The sequence below is a fragment of the Meriones unguiculatus genome, chromosome 1 (genome assembly GCF_030254825.1).
Source record: "Meriones unguiculatus strain TT.TT164.6M chromosome 1, Bangor_MerUng_6.1, whole genome shotgun sequence".
In the NCBI taxonomy this organism is placed as follows: Eukaryota; Metazoa; Chordata; class Mammalia; order Rodentia; family Muridae; genus Meriones; species Meriones unguiculatus.
Window position 1 is genome coordinate 21015027 of NC_083349.1, and position 13860 is coordinate 21028886.

Here is a 13860-nt window from a genome sequence, read left to right on the forward strand (position 1 = left end):
CCTCTATATGAAAGAGCTGCCACGTTTACCTCAAGGCCAAGTAGGAACGCCCTAGGACCCTGTGGATCCACAGAGCTTTTGTGACCTGCACCTGCATCAAGTCCCCTCTTACAGACCCTTTCTGCAAACACTGGGGAGTTGCTGGCTCTGTGGAAACCCTGGACAATAGGAAGTGCCTTCAAAGCCTTTTCTATGTCCAAGGAGAAATTTACATTTTATTGTTAAATATGAAGCTGTGTTTTGGTGGTGTGAGATATGGTGACAAATTGATTATTACAATAATCAAAACCTCAAGACTTCCATATTTCTGATGTTCTTCATGGTATTTAACTGCCCCCAACCCCCTCTTGTGTGTGTGTGCGCGCGCACGTGTGTGTGTGTGTGTGTGTGTGTGTGTGTGTGTGTGTGTGTGTGTGCTTGCAAGTACACGTGCAGGCATGGGTATTAGCTTGCTGGGCCACATGAGAGCATCATGGCTGAGTATGTGATGACTCATCTATATATCTGCCTGACTGGATTTGGAGTCATCTAGGAGACACACTTCTGTGCAGGGGAAGTGTAAACAGGCATATGTGTGAAGCCAGGAGAGGGTGTCGGATCCCCTCAAACCTGAGTTACACATGGTTGTAAGTCACCATGTGGGTCCTAGGGATTGAACCCAGGTTTTCTGTAAGAGTGCCTGGGGCTCCCCTGCTCTCAACCACTGAGCCTGTCCCCGCACGCCCTTTGGACACAGGGTCTTTCCTGAACCTGGAGCTCACTATTTCAGTTAAGTTGGCTGATCATCATGCTCCGGGGATTTGCCTGTCTCTGCCTCCTCAACTCTAGGGTTATAAACACGGGCCACCATTCTTTTAGTGGCCTTAGGGAGTAAGCACAGCACATTTCGTGGCAAGCATTTCAGTGACCAAGCCAGAATATGATGTTCCTCTGATGTTTCTTACACCATTTTTTTTTTTTTTTTATGATAAGGACCTATATATCACTGAATGGAATTCCCTCTATATAATGGGCCAGGCAGGTGGCCACCCTCCAAGGAGAGGGCAGATGTTCCACTTGGTCCAGGTTTCCATATATCTCCTGGAAGCTGGACCCCAGAACGAAGATAGACCAGTTGGACCATCATATAGCTTTGCTTACTGGTTAGGTCAATGTAGAAGATTTATTTTCTCCTAGCTCTAACTGCTAGGCCAACATTGTTCCCTTGTAATTAAGATCCTGGCATGGAGCCCAGCACCCCTAGGGACATCACCAGCATCAGTGCTAACTTTAAAGCTGTCTTAACCAGACAGGATGTGTCATCTGAGGAGTGCGGCTTTGGACCCCAGCTCCCGCCTCCAGTGTACACACAACCTTTGAGCTTCTTTCCATTTTCAAAAAGGATTTATTTTTATTTTTAATTATGTGTACATGGGTATATGGGTATGTGTATGCAGCTCCTGTGGAGGCCAGAAGGGGGTGTCAGATCCTCTGGCGCTGAAGTAACTGAGCTACTGATGTGGGTTCTGGGAACCTGAGTCTTTTGCCAAAAGGGACAGTGTCTCTTTACATCTTTGCTGCTGTAAAAATACTCAAAGAAAATACTTTATCGTACCTTCCCCTCCCAGAACGTGCAAGCCACGGCCAGTTTTGTTTGGCGGTGTTTTGTGGAGCTCTGCATTCTCTCCTAGGTGGCATGCAGGGCAGGAGGGATGTTACTGGCTTATGAACCACACACATTGAGCTATTGGAGGCTGAAGTCCCGTGTCAAAGTGTGAACTTGATAAGCATATTCCTTAAGGACAGCCCCAACATGCATACTAGTCTGTCGCAAAGCAGACAGTTCGCAGTGACCCCCATGGGATAAATAGACAGGTGCCCTGGTATGGGCTGGCATGGCAACTAACACATCCAGCTGCTGCACAGTCCCCAGCCCTGGCCCATGACACACCCGGCTCCTGTGCATTCAGCAAGGCCTCCTGCACAGGATCTGTGTAATCCTCAGGCACTCTAACCTGTGGTGACATGGCTTCTTCCACTGCCTCATCCTTGAGTCTTTGCTTCCATGGCTGGTGGGGTTCATAGCACCAGGAACATCAAGATGAGCAGGACCTCATATCTCCCCACAAGCACTGAGCTCTTCTAATGGGGTGGGCATAGGACCCAGAAGGTGAAGGAACTCCTTAAAATCATTAGCAGTGAGACAATTGAAGTAGGCATCAACAGTGAGGGAGTGAGCTGGGACTTTTTGGGTGCTGCTTCTGGGATGGCCTTCTGTCTTCTTGGGTAAAGTGCACATCTGGGAGGTCTCAGGGCCTGGCAGGGTGCAGGGCTCTGGGAGAACATGCCTACGGCATGTCTCTGAGCTCTGTGGAGAAGTCTGGGATGCCCACGTGCTGTCTGTGACAGGGATGCCAGCCTCCCCAGGCGTGGTCTGAGCCTCGTGGGTGAGGCTGAGTCTCTTCCCGTGGGCCTGGCTCCTTGTAGGGTGTGATTGGCAGGTTATGGATTCTGACGCCGTGCTTCAAAGAGCGTGAGACAAAATTAATGTTAAGTGTAAGCGTTTGAGGTGCCACAGAGAAGACGCTTGTCAGTTTCTGAGGTATGAAAACATATGACACATCTCTCCCTCCCCATAGCTAGTGGATCCAGTGACATGGGAGCTATGCCTTGTCAGGTGATTCATTACCTGAATGCTCTGCTAGCCAGGTGGCTCTGTGGACAGGAGCCAGATAAGTGTCTTTTCCTGCTCCAACAGCCAATCCTGTTGGGGGAGGGGTGCCCCTGTTCACTGAGTGTCCTCAGGGTTCCCAGGGCCCCTTCACCCTGAGGGTAGAGCCCCCCTGGGCTCTGGGGTTGGATCCAGTCTACCCTGACTCTCTGTGAAGGAGTCCCACTGACAGTCTCTTGAGACGCACCTGGAATGATCTCTAAGGGTCCCCAACCATTGTAGACATCCCATGGGACAGGAAAAGACAGGCCAGAGAGGGCTGGTAGCTGGGAGTGAGCACCAGCCTGCTGCTCTTACAGTGGTTGGTGAACTGTCTTAAAACATCCTCTGCTCTGTCAATGAGGGAGGATCTGGCCCTGATTGGCTTGAGCTAATACCTTGGCTTGGGCACTGTCTTAGATTCTCTGTTGCTGTGATAAAACCATGACCGAAAGCAACCTGGGGGAGGAAGGAAATCAGGGCAGGAGCTCAAGGCAGGAACCTGGAGAGGCAAGAACTGAAGCAGAGACCATGAAGGAACACTGCATATTGGCTTGTTCTTCATGGCTTGCTCGGTATGCTTTCTTACATAACCCAGGACCACCAGCCCATCAGTGGCATCACCCACCATGGGCTGGGCCCTCCCACATCAATCATTAGTCAAGAAAACATGTCACAATTTGCTCATAGGCCAATCTGATGGAGGCCTTTTCTCAGTCAGGTTCCTCTCCTCGGATGGTTCTAGCTTGGGCCATGTTGACAAAAACTAATCAGTGTGGTCACAACCAGCTCTGTGCTGTTACTGAGTCATCCTTACTGACTACATGGCTGAGATCAAAGTAGACAGCCTCCTCCTGCCTTCTCTCACATCTAGCCCTACAGCCTCAGCGGGCCGGGCGGTGGAGCTCTGTCCCTGGCTTCCCTCCCTCTTAAGACATCTTTGGAAGCATGGGCAGGCATTGATGGAGGGGGTTGGGTGGCCGCTGCTGCCTGCACTTTCCCCAGAGGGAAACAAGCAAGCAATTCATAAATATTTACATCAGCTTCATTTGCATAGTAGAAATAATTACTTCACCCAGAACCATGTGAAGGCCTCAGCCTTGGTAGCCTAGGTGGCAGCATGTACATCTCTTCTGTCCCTGTCAACCCATGAGTCCTTTAGGCAGGGACATTCTAGCCATCAACCGGCTGTTCCTTACTGCAGGGTGAATGGGCCTCTCATTCTGCCCACTGGGACAGGCTGCAAAGCTGCCGCAGCTCCCATTCCGGCATCTTTTCTACCCGGCGGTTCCGTCCTGTTCTTGGCATGTCACTGTGAGAAGCAGGAGGGATAGTTGCCCCTTTACTGCCATGCCCAGAAACTTCCTCAGCTTAATACTCAATTCTGTCACCTACCAGGTCTACCTTGCACAGAGTGCTAGAACCCACTTCCAGCAAGCTCTGTGCCACTTGGGCTTCCCAAGCTCCCTTAGCATGCCCTCTTCTCTCCAGCTGAGAGCACACCTCTGTCAGCACCTTCATTTCTGTGAGTTAATTGTACAAAGTGATGGGTTTTCACACACGTTGTACCTTTGGTCCTCTTCACCCATTCCCTGACCTTGTTCCCTGAGCCACACTTTCCTCCTCTTCAAACATTCCTATTTTTATGCCAAATGTATATCTTCACATACTTATATACATGTTTAAAATATATTTAATAGTCATAGTACACATATGAGTAGTTATTTAATGTATTGTTTAGGTGGTAAGGCTGAAATAAAATGAATCCCTTTAAAATTCCTATTTCCAGTGCACACTGCAAAGCCTTTGCAATCTTAACACATACATACACACATACAGACTTATTCACACACACACACACACACACACACACACACACAAACACACACACACAAAGGAAATGTCGATGAAATAAGGTCTTTTCTGAGTTAGGGTCTCATTGCATAGCGTTGGCTGGCCTTGGCCTCACAGAGATCCACCTGTCTCTGCCTTCTTAGTAAAAAGCATGTGTGATCACACCTGGCTTTTGCCCTCTGTTCTGTCAAAAGGTTAAGACAAAACAAAACTCCACTTAAAATAACACAAAGAACCACTTGGAAGAGACTAAGATTCCTCCAGCGTCAGTATTTCTTAAAATCAAAATACATGCCCAAGGCTTTACTCTCTCCTAAAAATTGCGTTCTGCTCATCAGCTGTCAGATTTAAGTCATCCAGTCCTGTAAGAATGACAGACGGAGCTCTGACCACCCTGAGTGACCCAGGAGACCCATTTGCATCAGGAATAAAACCCCAGGGGGACCTTGCTGAAGAACACCCCTCTGCAAAAAGCAAAACTTTCCACCTTACTGAAATGCTTGGGATTTGGTAGTCATTCTTTGTAGATCTGTCTTAGGGTTTCTGTTGCTATGATGAAACACCATGACCAAAGCAACTTGGGGAAGAAAAGATTTATTTGGCTTGCACGTCATTAAAGGAAGTCAGAACAGGAACTCAAACAGGGCAAGAGCACAGAGGCAGGATCTGATGCAGAGGCTGTGGAGGGATGCTGCTTACCGGCTTGCTCCTCATGATTTGCTCAACCTGCTTTCTTATAGAAACCAGGACCACTTTCTTATAGAAACTGCCCACAATAGGCTGGGCCCTCCCCCATCAATTACTAATTAAGAAAATACCTTACTGGCTAGCTTACATCTTGATCTCTTGGAGGCATTTTCTTATTTGAGGTTTCCTCCCCTCTAATGCCTTTGTGTCGAGTTGACATAAAATTATCCAGAAATGGCCCCTAGCCGTCCAAGTACATAGGACACATTCCATAGTGGGGAGTTGAACATGATTCCCTCCCCACCCCCCAAACCCCCAGACACTGCTGCAGACAATCCCCATGCCTCTGGACAGACAGTTGCCCACACACAAAAGCTGCAGCGGAACAAAAACTTCATGATGTGGCTGCTGAGTATTGATGGCCAGGCGGCACCCTTGGCCTTTATGATGTTTTAGTTTTGTCAGCCTGACACATCTAGAGTCACCTGGGAAGAGAGGAATTATCTAGATCAGGTTGGCCCAGGGCCATTACCTTGATTCTTAATTGATGTGGGGAGACCTAGCATACTGTGGGCAGCGCCATCCCCTAGTCAGGGAGTCCTGTGAGGGTCAAGAAGTTGAGCTCATTAGAAGCAAGCGAACAGCCACGCATTTATTTTCCCTCTGATGACCCTTTAAGTCCCTGCCTCAGTTTTACCTCAGTAATGGGCTGTGTGGAGAACATGAACAAAATGTATTTTCTTTTTTATCGAATAACCAAATAAGACAAAAGCTACATTTAAAAATTGTAAAGAAGACAATTGGCAGACATTCAGATTCTGTCATGGTTGGCATTTCTTGAAATCAAAATGTGTGCTCAAGTTGTATTTCTCCCTAGAAACTGTACTACTGTTAGCCAGTCAGGCAAGGAAAAATGTGAGGCTGAGCTCTGGCCATTTGAGTGAGGCACAATATCCCTTTACATTAGGAATGAAAATCTAGTGGGACCCCAGCTGCTTGCTTGTTTCAATATGTGCAGCTTTTTGCCCCATTGAAGTCCTCTGGATTGTGTACTTTCTTGAGACCCATTTCTTACAACTATAACCAGGTATTAAAAGCCAAATAAGCCCTTTCTTCTCTAAGGATCCATCACAGCAACAGACATGAAATGATGACAGCTTTTGATGATGGAAGCGCGTAGAGACACGTGTTTATGCAGCTGATGTGGAATTCTGTGATTTTTCACTCTGCAGGTGGCCATAATAGCGGGGAACTTTGAACTTGCAGAGTACATCAAGAACCACAAGGAGACAGACGTTGGTGAGTAGGTGTGGTGAGAAACCATAGCCATTGCCATGTGAGATTCTCCTGGGGCTGCTGCAGAGCCAGCTCTCAACAAGACTCAGCAGAGGCACCCGACCCAGCCTTGAGAGTCCTTCCCTGATAGTGGGGAGGGGTGTGAGGACCTGGGAGCTGGGAGAGTACCACCCTCCTCTCTCCTCACTGTGTCTGCTACAGGGATGTGTGAAGTGTGCAGGGCCTCAGGAGTGGAGATGTTTGAATTCTGCTGGGGATTTGTCCAAGGTCCCTGTTTGATTCAGATCTCTTGGTTTCCCCCAATATTGATTTAAAACATATGCATTTCTGCAGATGGTGAGGGTCTGGCAACATTGGCAGGTGATGCTGATCCTAGGGGAGATTGTGCATGCGGGGGAGGGAGGAGGTACCTCTCAAGTTTGCTCTGAGCCCCAAGCTAGTCTTTAAAAAAAAAAAAATTACAGAAACAAGTCAGAGAAACTGTCTGGGTGCCAAGCAGGAGACACATGGGGGATCTGGCTTAGATGTGCTTAAAATGGAAGGGGCACAGACTCCTGTTGTGTATAGATGATGGCCGGTGACTGAGAGGGGAGAAAGGCTGTGAGGTCTTCTCTTCTGCCCCCCGTCACCTCTACTTGGTGTCCCCCTCCCCTTTCTAGTGCCCCTTGTGCCAACCAGGAGGGCCATCTCCGGGGCTCCTCCCCGCTCTCACCGCCCTACCATGGGCTGGGCCCAGTCTTGCACAGTGGATGAGCCAGCTGGCCTGCGCCCTCCGGCACTGGGCTTCCACAGGACCTGCAGCGGGGAGCAGTCCCACTGGACCAGCAGTGGTGAGCCCTCGAAGGTGGAGTTGTCCCATTGAGGGACTCTGGGACGGGGCTTCTTGGGGCCTTGAGGAGAAGCAGATGGAATCTGCCTCTCACTGCCTGTGCCCTCACACTGCTTTGGGGTGTCAGGGGTGAGCGAAACTGTGTGTCTCGCTGTTACATCTTCACCGTGTTGAATGTGCGTCTTGCATCGAATGTGGCTGGGGCCTGCCTTGCCCTGGGGAGTTGGATCATGATGTCGAGCCAGACTACGGACCTGGGTCCCCCTGTACCCTGCTCTGAGCATCAGCATTGTCAGAAGAGGGATGGATATGTGTATAGCTCAAACCAAGTGGAGTCCCAGGTGCCCAAGCTGTGCCCTATGCTTGCCTGCCTCAGCCTCATACCAGCTGCAAACAAACTGCCAGTGTCCACCTGATGTATCTTGTCCTGCTCACATATATACATCTTCACACAGAGTTCTCCGTTCGTTCTTACCAGCAGAAATAGTCGCAATATCTACAGGTCCTAGATTAATCTCCAACTTCCCCTTAGATTACCATTTCAGAGAGAAATGTCTTCTTTTTGAAAGATAACAAGCCTGGGAACTTCTTCCCAGAGTGCCCCATGGGGTCAAAGCCAGCCTGTTTCAGCCAGCAAGACTCCTCACAAATGGGGATGCAACTGATACTTCTCTGTGGAGGCAGGGAGGGAAAGACACACTTTGAGGGAGACAGACCCACTGCTGGGAGCTCCTGAAAGGGCAGGTTTGACCGCTGTCTAGAGCCCCAACAGGACTCCAACAGGCGCCTATGTCCTAAGACTACAGTCTGCTGCTGGGAGTTGGAGACGCAATCTGTCTCCTTCAGTGCATAAGAAATTGTGCTATTTTCAAATGTCCACAGGGACCAGAGATGCCTGGGTCAGAGCTCTCCACCACCAGCGTGATCATCTCTGATTGCCTCCTACTGGGAAGACCCTTGCAGATTAGTGGGTCCAGAAATCCTCCCAGGTTTGGGCCTTAGACACTGATGGCTTCTGTGTCCCTCCCTCTCCCCAGGCTTTAGGGGTGGTGTTGAAAGGACTGCAGATGCTTATAGAAGTGATATGACTTGGAGATTAGTGGTACTTAATGCAAATAAGCCATGTTACTTTCAGAAGATGGACCTTCCATGCACATTGCCCCTTTTGGCTGTTATAATGTCTCCTCCTACTGAGGCCTGGTCATCATTTGCTCTAGATTTTTTTTTTTTTTATGTCCCACCACCCCCAGCTCCATCAGGTCTTCTGCATGCTGGCAACTGATCTTCAGAGAGAGAGAGAGAGTTTGGGAGCCACTCCCTCCTCTGAGCCACTCCTTCCTCTCCTGAATGGACTGTGTTCTCCACTCACCTGCAGGAGAGAGCTCTTGGTCTCCACAGTGTACGCTCAGTATGGGGTATACTTGGGTTTTCTGAGAGCTTGTGTGTAATGCGGGCACCCTGACAACCTCAGGAGTCTGACACCACAGGCCCACGTGCTGCTTAAATCGCTGCCCTCTGGCAGTTCTGAGGCTGGGCATCCACCTTCGTGTCTCAGGACCCACCTGGGCATCCCCATCTCTCATGAGCTCATTCAAACAGAAGGACTTTGCCAAGAATGACAAATGGCTGCTCACTGAGAGGTTTAAAATAATGAGTTTATTCTGCCATTCTAGGGGACATGAGGTCAGAATCAGGGTACTCGCAACTGAGTCCTTCCTCAAGGCTCGGAGGGGTTTGTTCCAGGCTATTTCTACTGCTTGGTGCTGCTGGCGGTCTTTGGCCTCTGTGATTATAGTCTGGGCTGTGATAACCTGACCTACTCTGTGGTGGCTGAGATTGTCAACTTGATGGGGTTTAGAATCACACGGAAACAAGCCTCCGGGCGTGCCTGTGAATAAGGTTCTACACTGGGTTGACTGATAAGTGATACACTCAAAATGTGGGAAGCACCATCCCTTGCTCTAGGGTCCCAGACCGAATACAAAATGAGAAAGCACTGTGAGCGCTGGCATTCTCTCCCCTTCCTGATTGTGGATGCAATGTGACCAGCTGCCTCAGGCTTCTGCTGCCGTGCCTTCCCCGCCATGGTGGCCTGTGCCCTTGGGCTGTGAGTCAAATAAACCCTTCCTTCCTTCCTTCCTTCCTTCCTTCCTTCCTTCCTTCCTTCCTTCCTTCCTTCCTTCCGTCCTTCCTTCCTTCCATTGCTTCTTGTCAGGTGTTTTGTCACAGCAGTGAGACAAGTGAGAATCTGGAGTGTCTCAGCTTTCTGCTGAGACCAGTTTGGATACAGAACATCAGTTTGGCCCTATATCCAAGACAACTTTCCAATGAGATCCTTTAAGCTGACCGTTAGTGAGAAGACCCATCTCCAAGGCCACAACTGCAGGGGCCAGAGTTTAGGGCTTGGACATGTCTTTTAGCAGTCACTCTTTATGACATGTTCATTGCTTTGTGGCTGACTATCTCTGGGCCATCGCCTCGTCCAAGGCAACAGCATTGGACTCTTCATGTCCCTCAGTACCTGCCCCACAGTGCCGGGTAGTGCATGCTGAGTGAGGGACTCTCTCCCCATACTGTTCACCACCCAAGGTCGGCCTTTCTGTTACCTTCCTTCTCAGCAAAAACCCTGTCTCCACACTGATCTTGGACACTGAAGGGGTGGCTAACACACTGTGGGTGGGTACCTACCTATCCGGTCCCCGAGCTTCGATTTTACAGCCTTTTAGTTATGTGTTTTTGTGTGGTGATGGAGGGGTGGGGATGGGAAGGGTAGATGTGCATTTGTGCTCATGCCTGTGGGGGTCAGGGGACCACTTTGGTGTTGTTCTTCAAGAGCATCCGTCTACCTTTTCTTTGAAACAGGGCCTCTGACTGGCCCGAAGAGTCACCATTCCGCTGAATTAGCTCGCCTGAGAGTTCCGAGGACCCTCCTGTCTCTGCCTCCCATACATGAACGTCTGTGCCCAGCTTATCACGTGGGTTCTGGGGATCCAAACTCAGGTCCTTACACTTCGGACTGAGCCGTCTCCCTAGCCCTCTGTGTCACGCTCTCACATTTCAAGCTCCACCACCACTTGGGAGGGACAAGGAGGAAAAAGAAACCTGCCCCTAAGTGTGCTCCCCATCCCTGGGTCTGACACCCCTCGCTGCTCGTGAGCAGAGTCCCGTTTGTCCTAATCTGAACGGGGCTGAGATGCGGTCCTCAAGGAATCTCAAGGAGGAGGAAATGAAGGTAGGAGCCCCCCCAAACATAACTCTCTGTCGGGTCATGTCAGGACATGTATCTGACTATAGGGTATAGGGTAGTGGAAAGACCTCTGTATTCTGAGTTGCGAGCCACAAAAAGTGGGTAAATAACCTCCCTGGCTCTCCCCATGGTTAATCAGGGAAAGCCCTTCCTATTCAAAAATCAAATTGTTCCTGCTTTTGAACGGAGGAATCTTTGTTTTCCACATTCGTTGGTGTGCTTCCGGGAAATCAGAGCGCTCAGGAAATGCAGATGTGGTTTTGGGGAAGGCAGCCATAACCCCGTGGTCAGAGCCATCTGGTGAATGGACACCTGGGGGTCTGCAGAGTTCATGTGGTCGCAAGCCTGTCTCCCAACAGGCATGGCATCTCAGCGTGTGCATTTATGTGTGAGCCCGGTCAGAGCGTACATGCTGCTCTTGTCTGATTCTGCGCTGCTGGTTTTTTTTTTTTTTACAGCCCCCCCCCCCCTTTAAAATATTAAACGTGACCTCCGTCAGGTTGTTTTATCTGTCAGCAGGAAGAAAGTGCTGGTTGGGAGAGGCTGTGAATAGCGAAGTTAATCCCTGCTTGCTGTCACCCACCGTAAGCCGTGGCTGGGCAGATGAGCTGGACCGGCTTGAGGTGCCCTGGCCACAGAGTACTTAGGATGACTTCCATAGGATGGCTTCCCTTAAAAGCAAGGCCAGGGGGGACCTGGGAAGCCCACGTCCAAAATAAGCATGCAAGCATTAAGCATGTGGCGGGCTGATAAGCCGCGGACCCGGCTAACCCGTCTTCCCCACTCTTTGCTGGTTTTGTTCTTGCCTGGCTCTGAGGGGAGATGCGCTGTCAGATGGATTAAATGACATGGGTTGTGCTTCTTCAGCGGAACAAGGTTTGTTTTCCTCTGTCTTGTCCTTCCGCAGCTATGGAGAGAGTCGCAGGGTGTGTGTGTGTGTGTGTGTGTGTGTGTGTGTGTGTGTGTGTGTCTGTCTGGGTGACAACGCAGTCCATAGAGCCAAGGTGTGTGCGAGTTTGGTGCCTGCTTAGCTGACTAAGGAGCACTTGGATACGGTTGCTAGGCTTCCAGACCGGGGAGCCTGTATCATTACTCTATGGATTTGCATAGATGATGGATGGAGGGAGATGTTTTCAGATTTCTTAGTGTAATATTGTGTGTGTGTGTTGGGGGTGAGAATGTGAAATCCGGGCTTGTTTTGACTGATGGTTCTTTGAGAATATACCTGGTTGGAAGATACCACCTGCTGGGAAGTAGAATAATTCCAACCCGAGAGATTTGTGTTTTCCTGGCGTTTTCACCGTGAAATGTGCTGCTCCCGATGAAACAGGCAAGGCTATCTGAAGTGAGCCGTGGGAGCCTTTGTGTTCGCCAGAGAGACTCTCCAGCAGGTCCTCAGGAAAACCCAAATGGTTACCTATTTCCTTAAATTTAACCAAATAGATCAGGAGGCCCCCACAGTGGAGTCCCCCTCTGTGACCCTCCGCAGGGAAAGGGAGACTGATACTAGGATCAGGCAGCCATCACACAGCTGTGGCTCGGATTCCGACAGCACACTCTCAGAAGGAGTAGCTCAGCAGGGGTGGAGGGCAGAAAGCAGAGGAGACCCTGCAGTTTCTGAGCAGATGGTCTGTGACCTGGCTGCTGGGGCTCACCCTGTCCGTGCTGCTTTTTGAGCAAGGTAGAAAGACATGTGCATTTTTATCGGTCTGGGGTGTGTGTGTGTGTGTGTGTGTGTGTGTGTGTGTGTGTGTTTGCATGCGTGTGCTCTAACATGCCTATGTCCACCCAGTCCTTGCACTGGGCTGATCATTCTATCTAGCTGCATCCGGTTCAGGTCTGTCTGTGACTGGGGTCTTGGTTGCTGTCTGCTTGTTGAAGGCATTGGTCTAGTGGTTTGTTGTGGTTCTGTGTTGGCTGCCTATTCCCCCATCCAGGAGTTTTATCTTCAGTTGTAACGCATAGTTGTGCCACCTGAGTGACATGCGCTTTGGTGGCATCCCCGTGCTGCAGATGTGTTAGGTGGGGGTGATGTTTTGACTTGAGGATTTCTAACACGAGGCCGAGGTGAGTGTGCACTCAAGTCTGCTTTCATCCTTGGCCTGTCCTACACCGTGTGCACTCAGCTCCTAAGCGTCTGTGGTTTTAGTCCTAGTGGGATGTGGCAACAGGCCTTGGCCTTCTGTCTGGTGTGCATTTCCATGTGATCTGTCTTCGTGGTCTCCGTCTGTCCATGTGCACTCCCAGCCACGTGCACTCCAATGTGCCTCCTAAGCAGCTCTCCATCTGTTCTAGCTCGCCGAGTCCAGTCTCCCTTCAACCAATCAGAATGCCGTTCAAGTGAGGGACAGGGGAGGACACGCTATGTCCTGCTTTGGCCCCTCTTTTCCAGGTCATCCTGCTTCCCCTGCAGGGGACATATGTGGCTGCTGGGAAATCTGTACAGCGCCCCTGATCCGTCCGGAGCACACATAGGTGCCGTTGAGTTCTGGGGTTGATCTGGAGCCTTCCCTTGCCTGTGAATTCCAGGTTTTGCACCCTGAATGATGGGAATTCCAGGGGCTTGCTACTGTCTTCCACCCTCCCCGCTGCAGTCTCTAGCTGTTCCTTTCAGCATGAAGCGCCCCTCTTCCTGGCCACAGCCTGTCAGAACACAGCCCCCTTTGTGGCTAATGCCACTCTGCACATCCGTCATATCTTCAAAATAGCTGTGCTTGACTAGGTGCTTAAAGGTCCCCACGGCCCCTTCCCTGCCATCCTGTCAAAGGGCAATGCCTGCGGTATTGTGGCTGGGTACCCACTAAAGCTGTCACAGCAAGGAGTCCTGACGTGCAGACCCCAGTGCTATTATCTGCTGCTGGCTGCCTCCTCTGTGGTCACTATCTACTCTTGCTGATACAGGGCAAGAGGGCTAGTTGAGAGGTGGTGGGGGTTGCAGAGGTGATGGACAGCTCTCAGTAAACATCTGAATCAACTAACAAGCCTTCTGTCATTTATGTGGAAGGGGAGGGGACTACGTTTCTGGAAAATTCCCAGAAAATGAAACACCTGGGAAAGCAGGTGATGGCTGTCTGACACTCTGAGAAGCAGCCCACAGGTCTTCAGGAGTGTCTGATGTCTTATCCAAACCCTGTATGGGATGATCCACACAGAGCTAGACTGTTCCTGTCTCTGAAAAAGTCAGCAGAGCTCTGTTCTCACTCCTTTTAAACCACGGGGTCTGTGCCCTTTCAGGATACCTCAACCTCACGTGCCTAC

At 50.2% G+C, this 13860-nt stretch overlaps 1 protein-coding gene across 9 annotated transcripts in view; it reads left to right on the forward strand.

Moving 5' to 3' along the window:
- Window positions 1-13860, forward strand: part of Shank2 (SH3 and multiple ankyrin repeat domains 2) — a 435523-nt gene that overhangs the window by 134581 nt on the left and 287082 nt on the right. For 8 of the 9 annotated variants that reach the window (XM_060383254.1, XM_060383259.1, XM_060383260.1 and 5 more), the window contains exons 11-12: window positions 6463-6529; window positions 7186-7356. In XM_060383254.1, coding sequence (XP_060239237.1) covers window positions 6463-6529; window positions 7186-7356 — 238 coding nt within the window. The remainder of the gene's footprint in view (window positions 1-6462; window positions 6530-7185; window positions 7357-13860) is intronic. The other variant, XM_060383263.1, reaches the window with a different exon arrangement.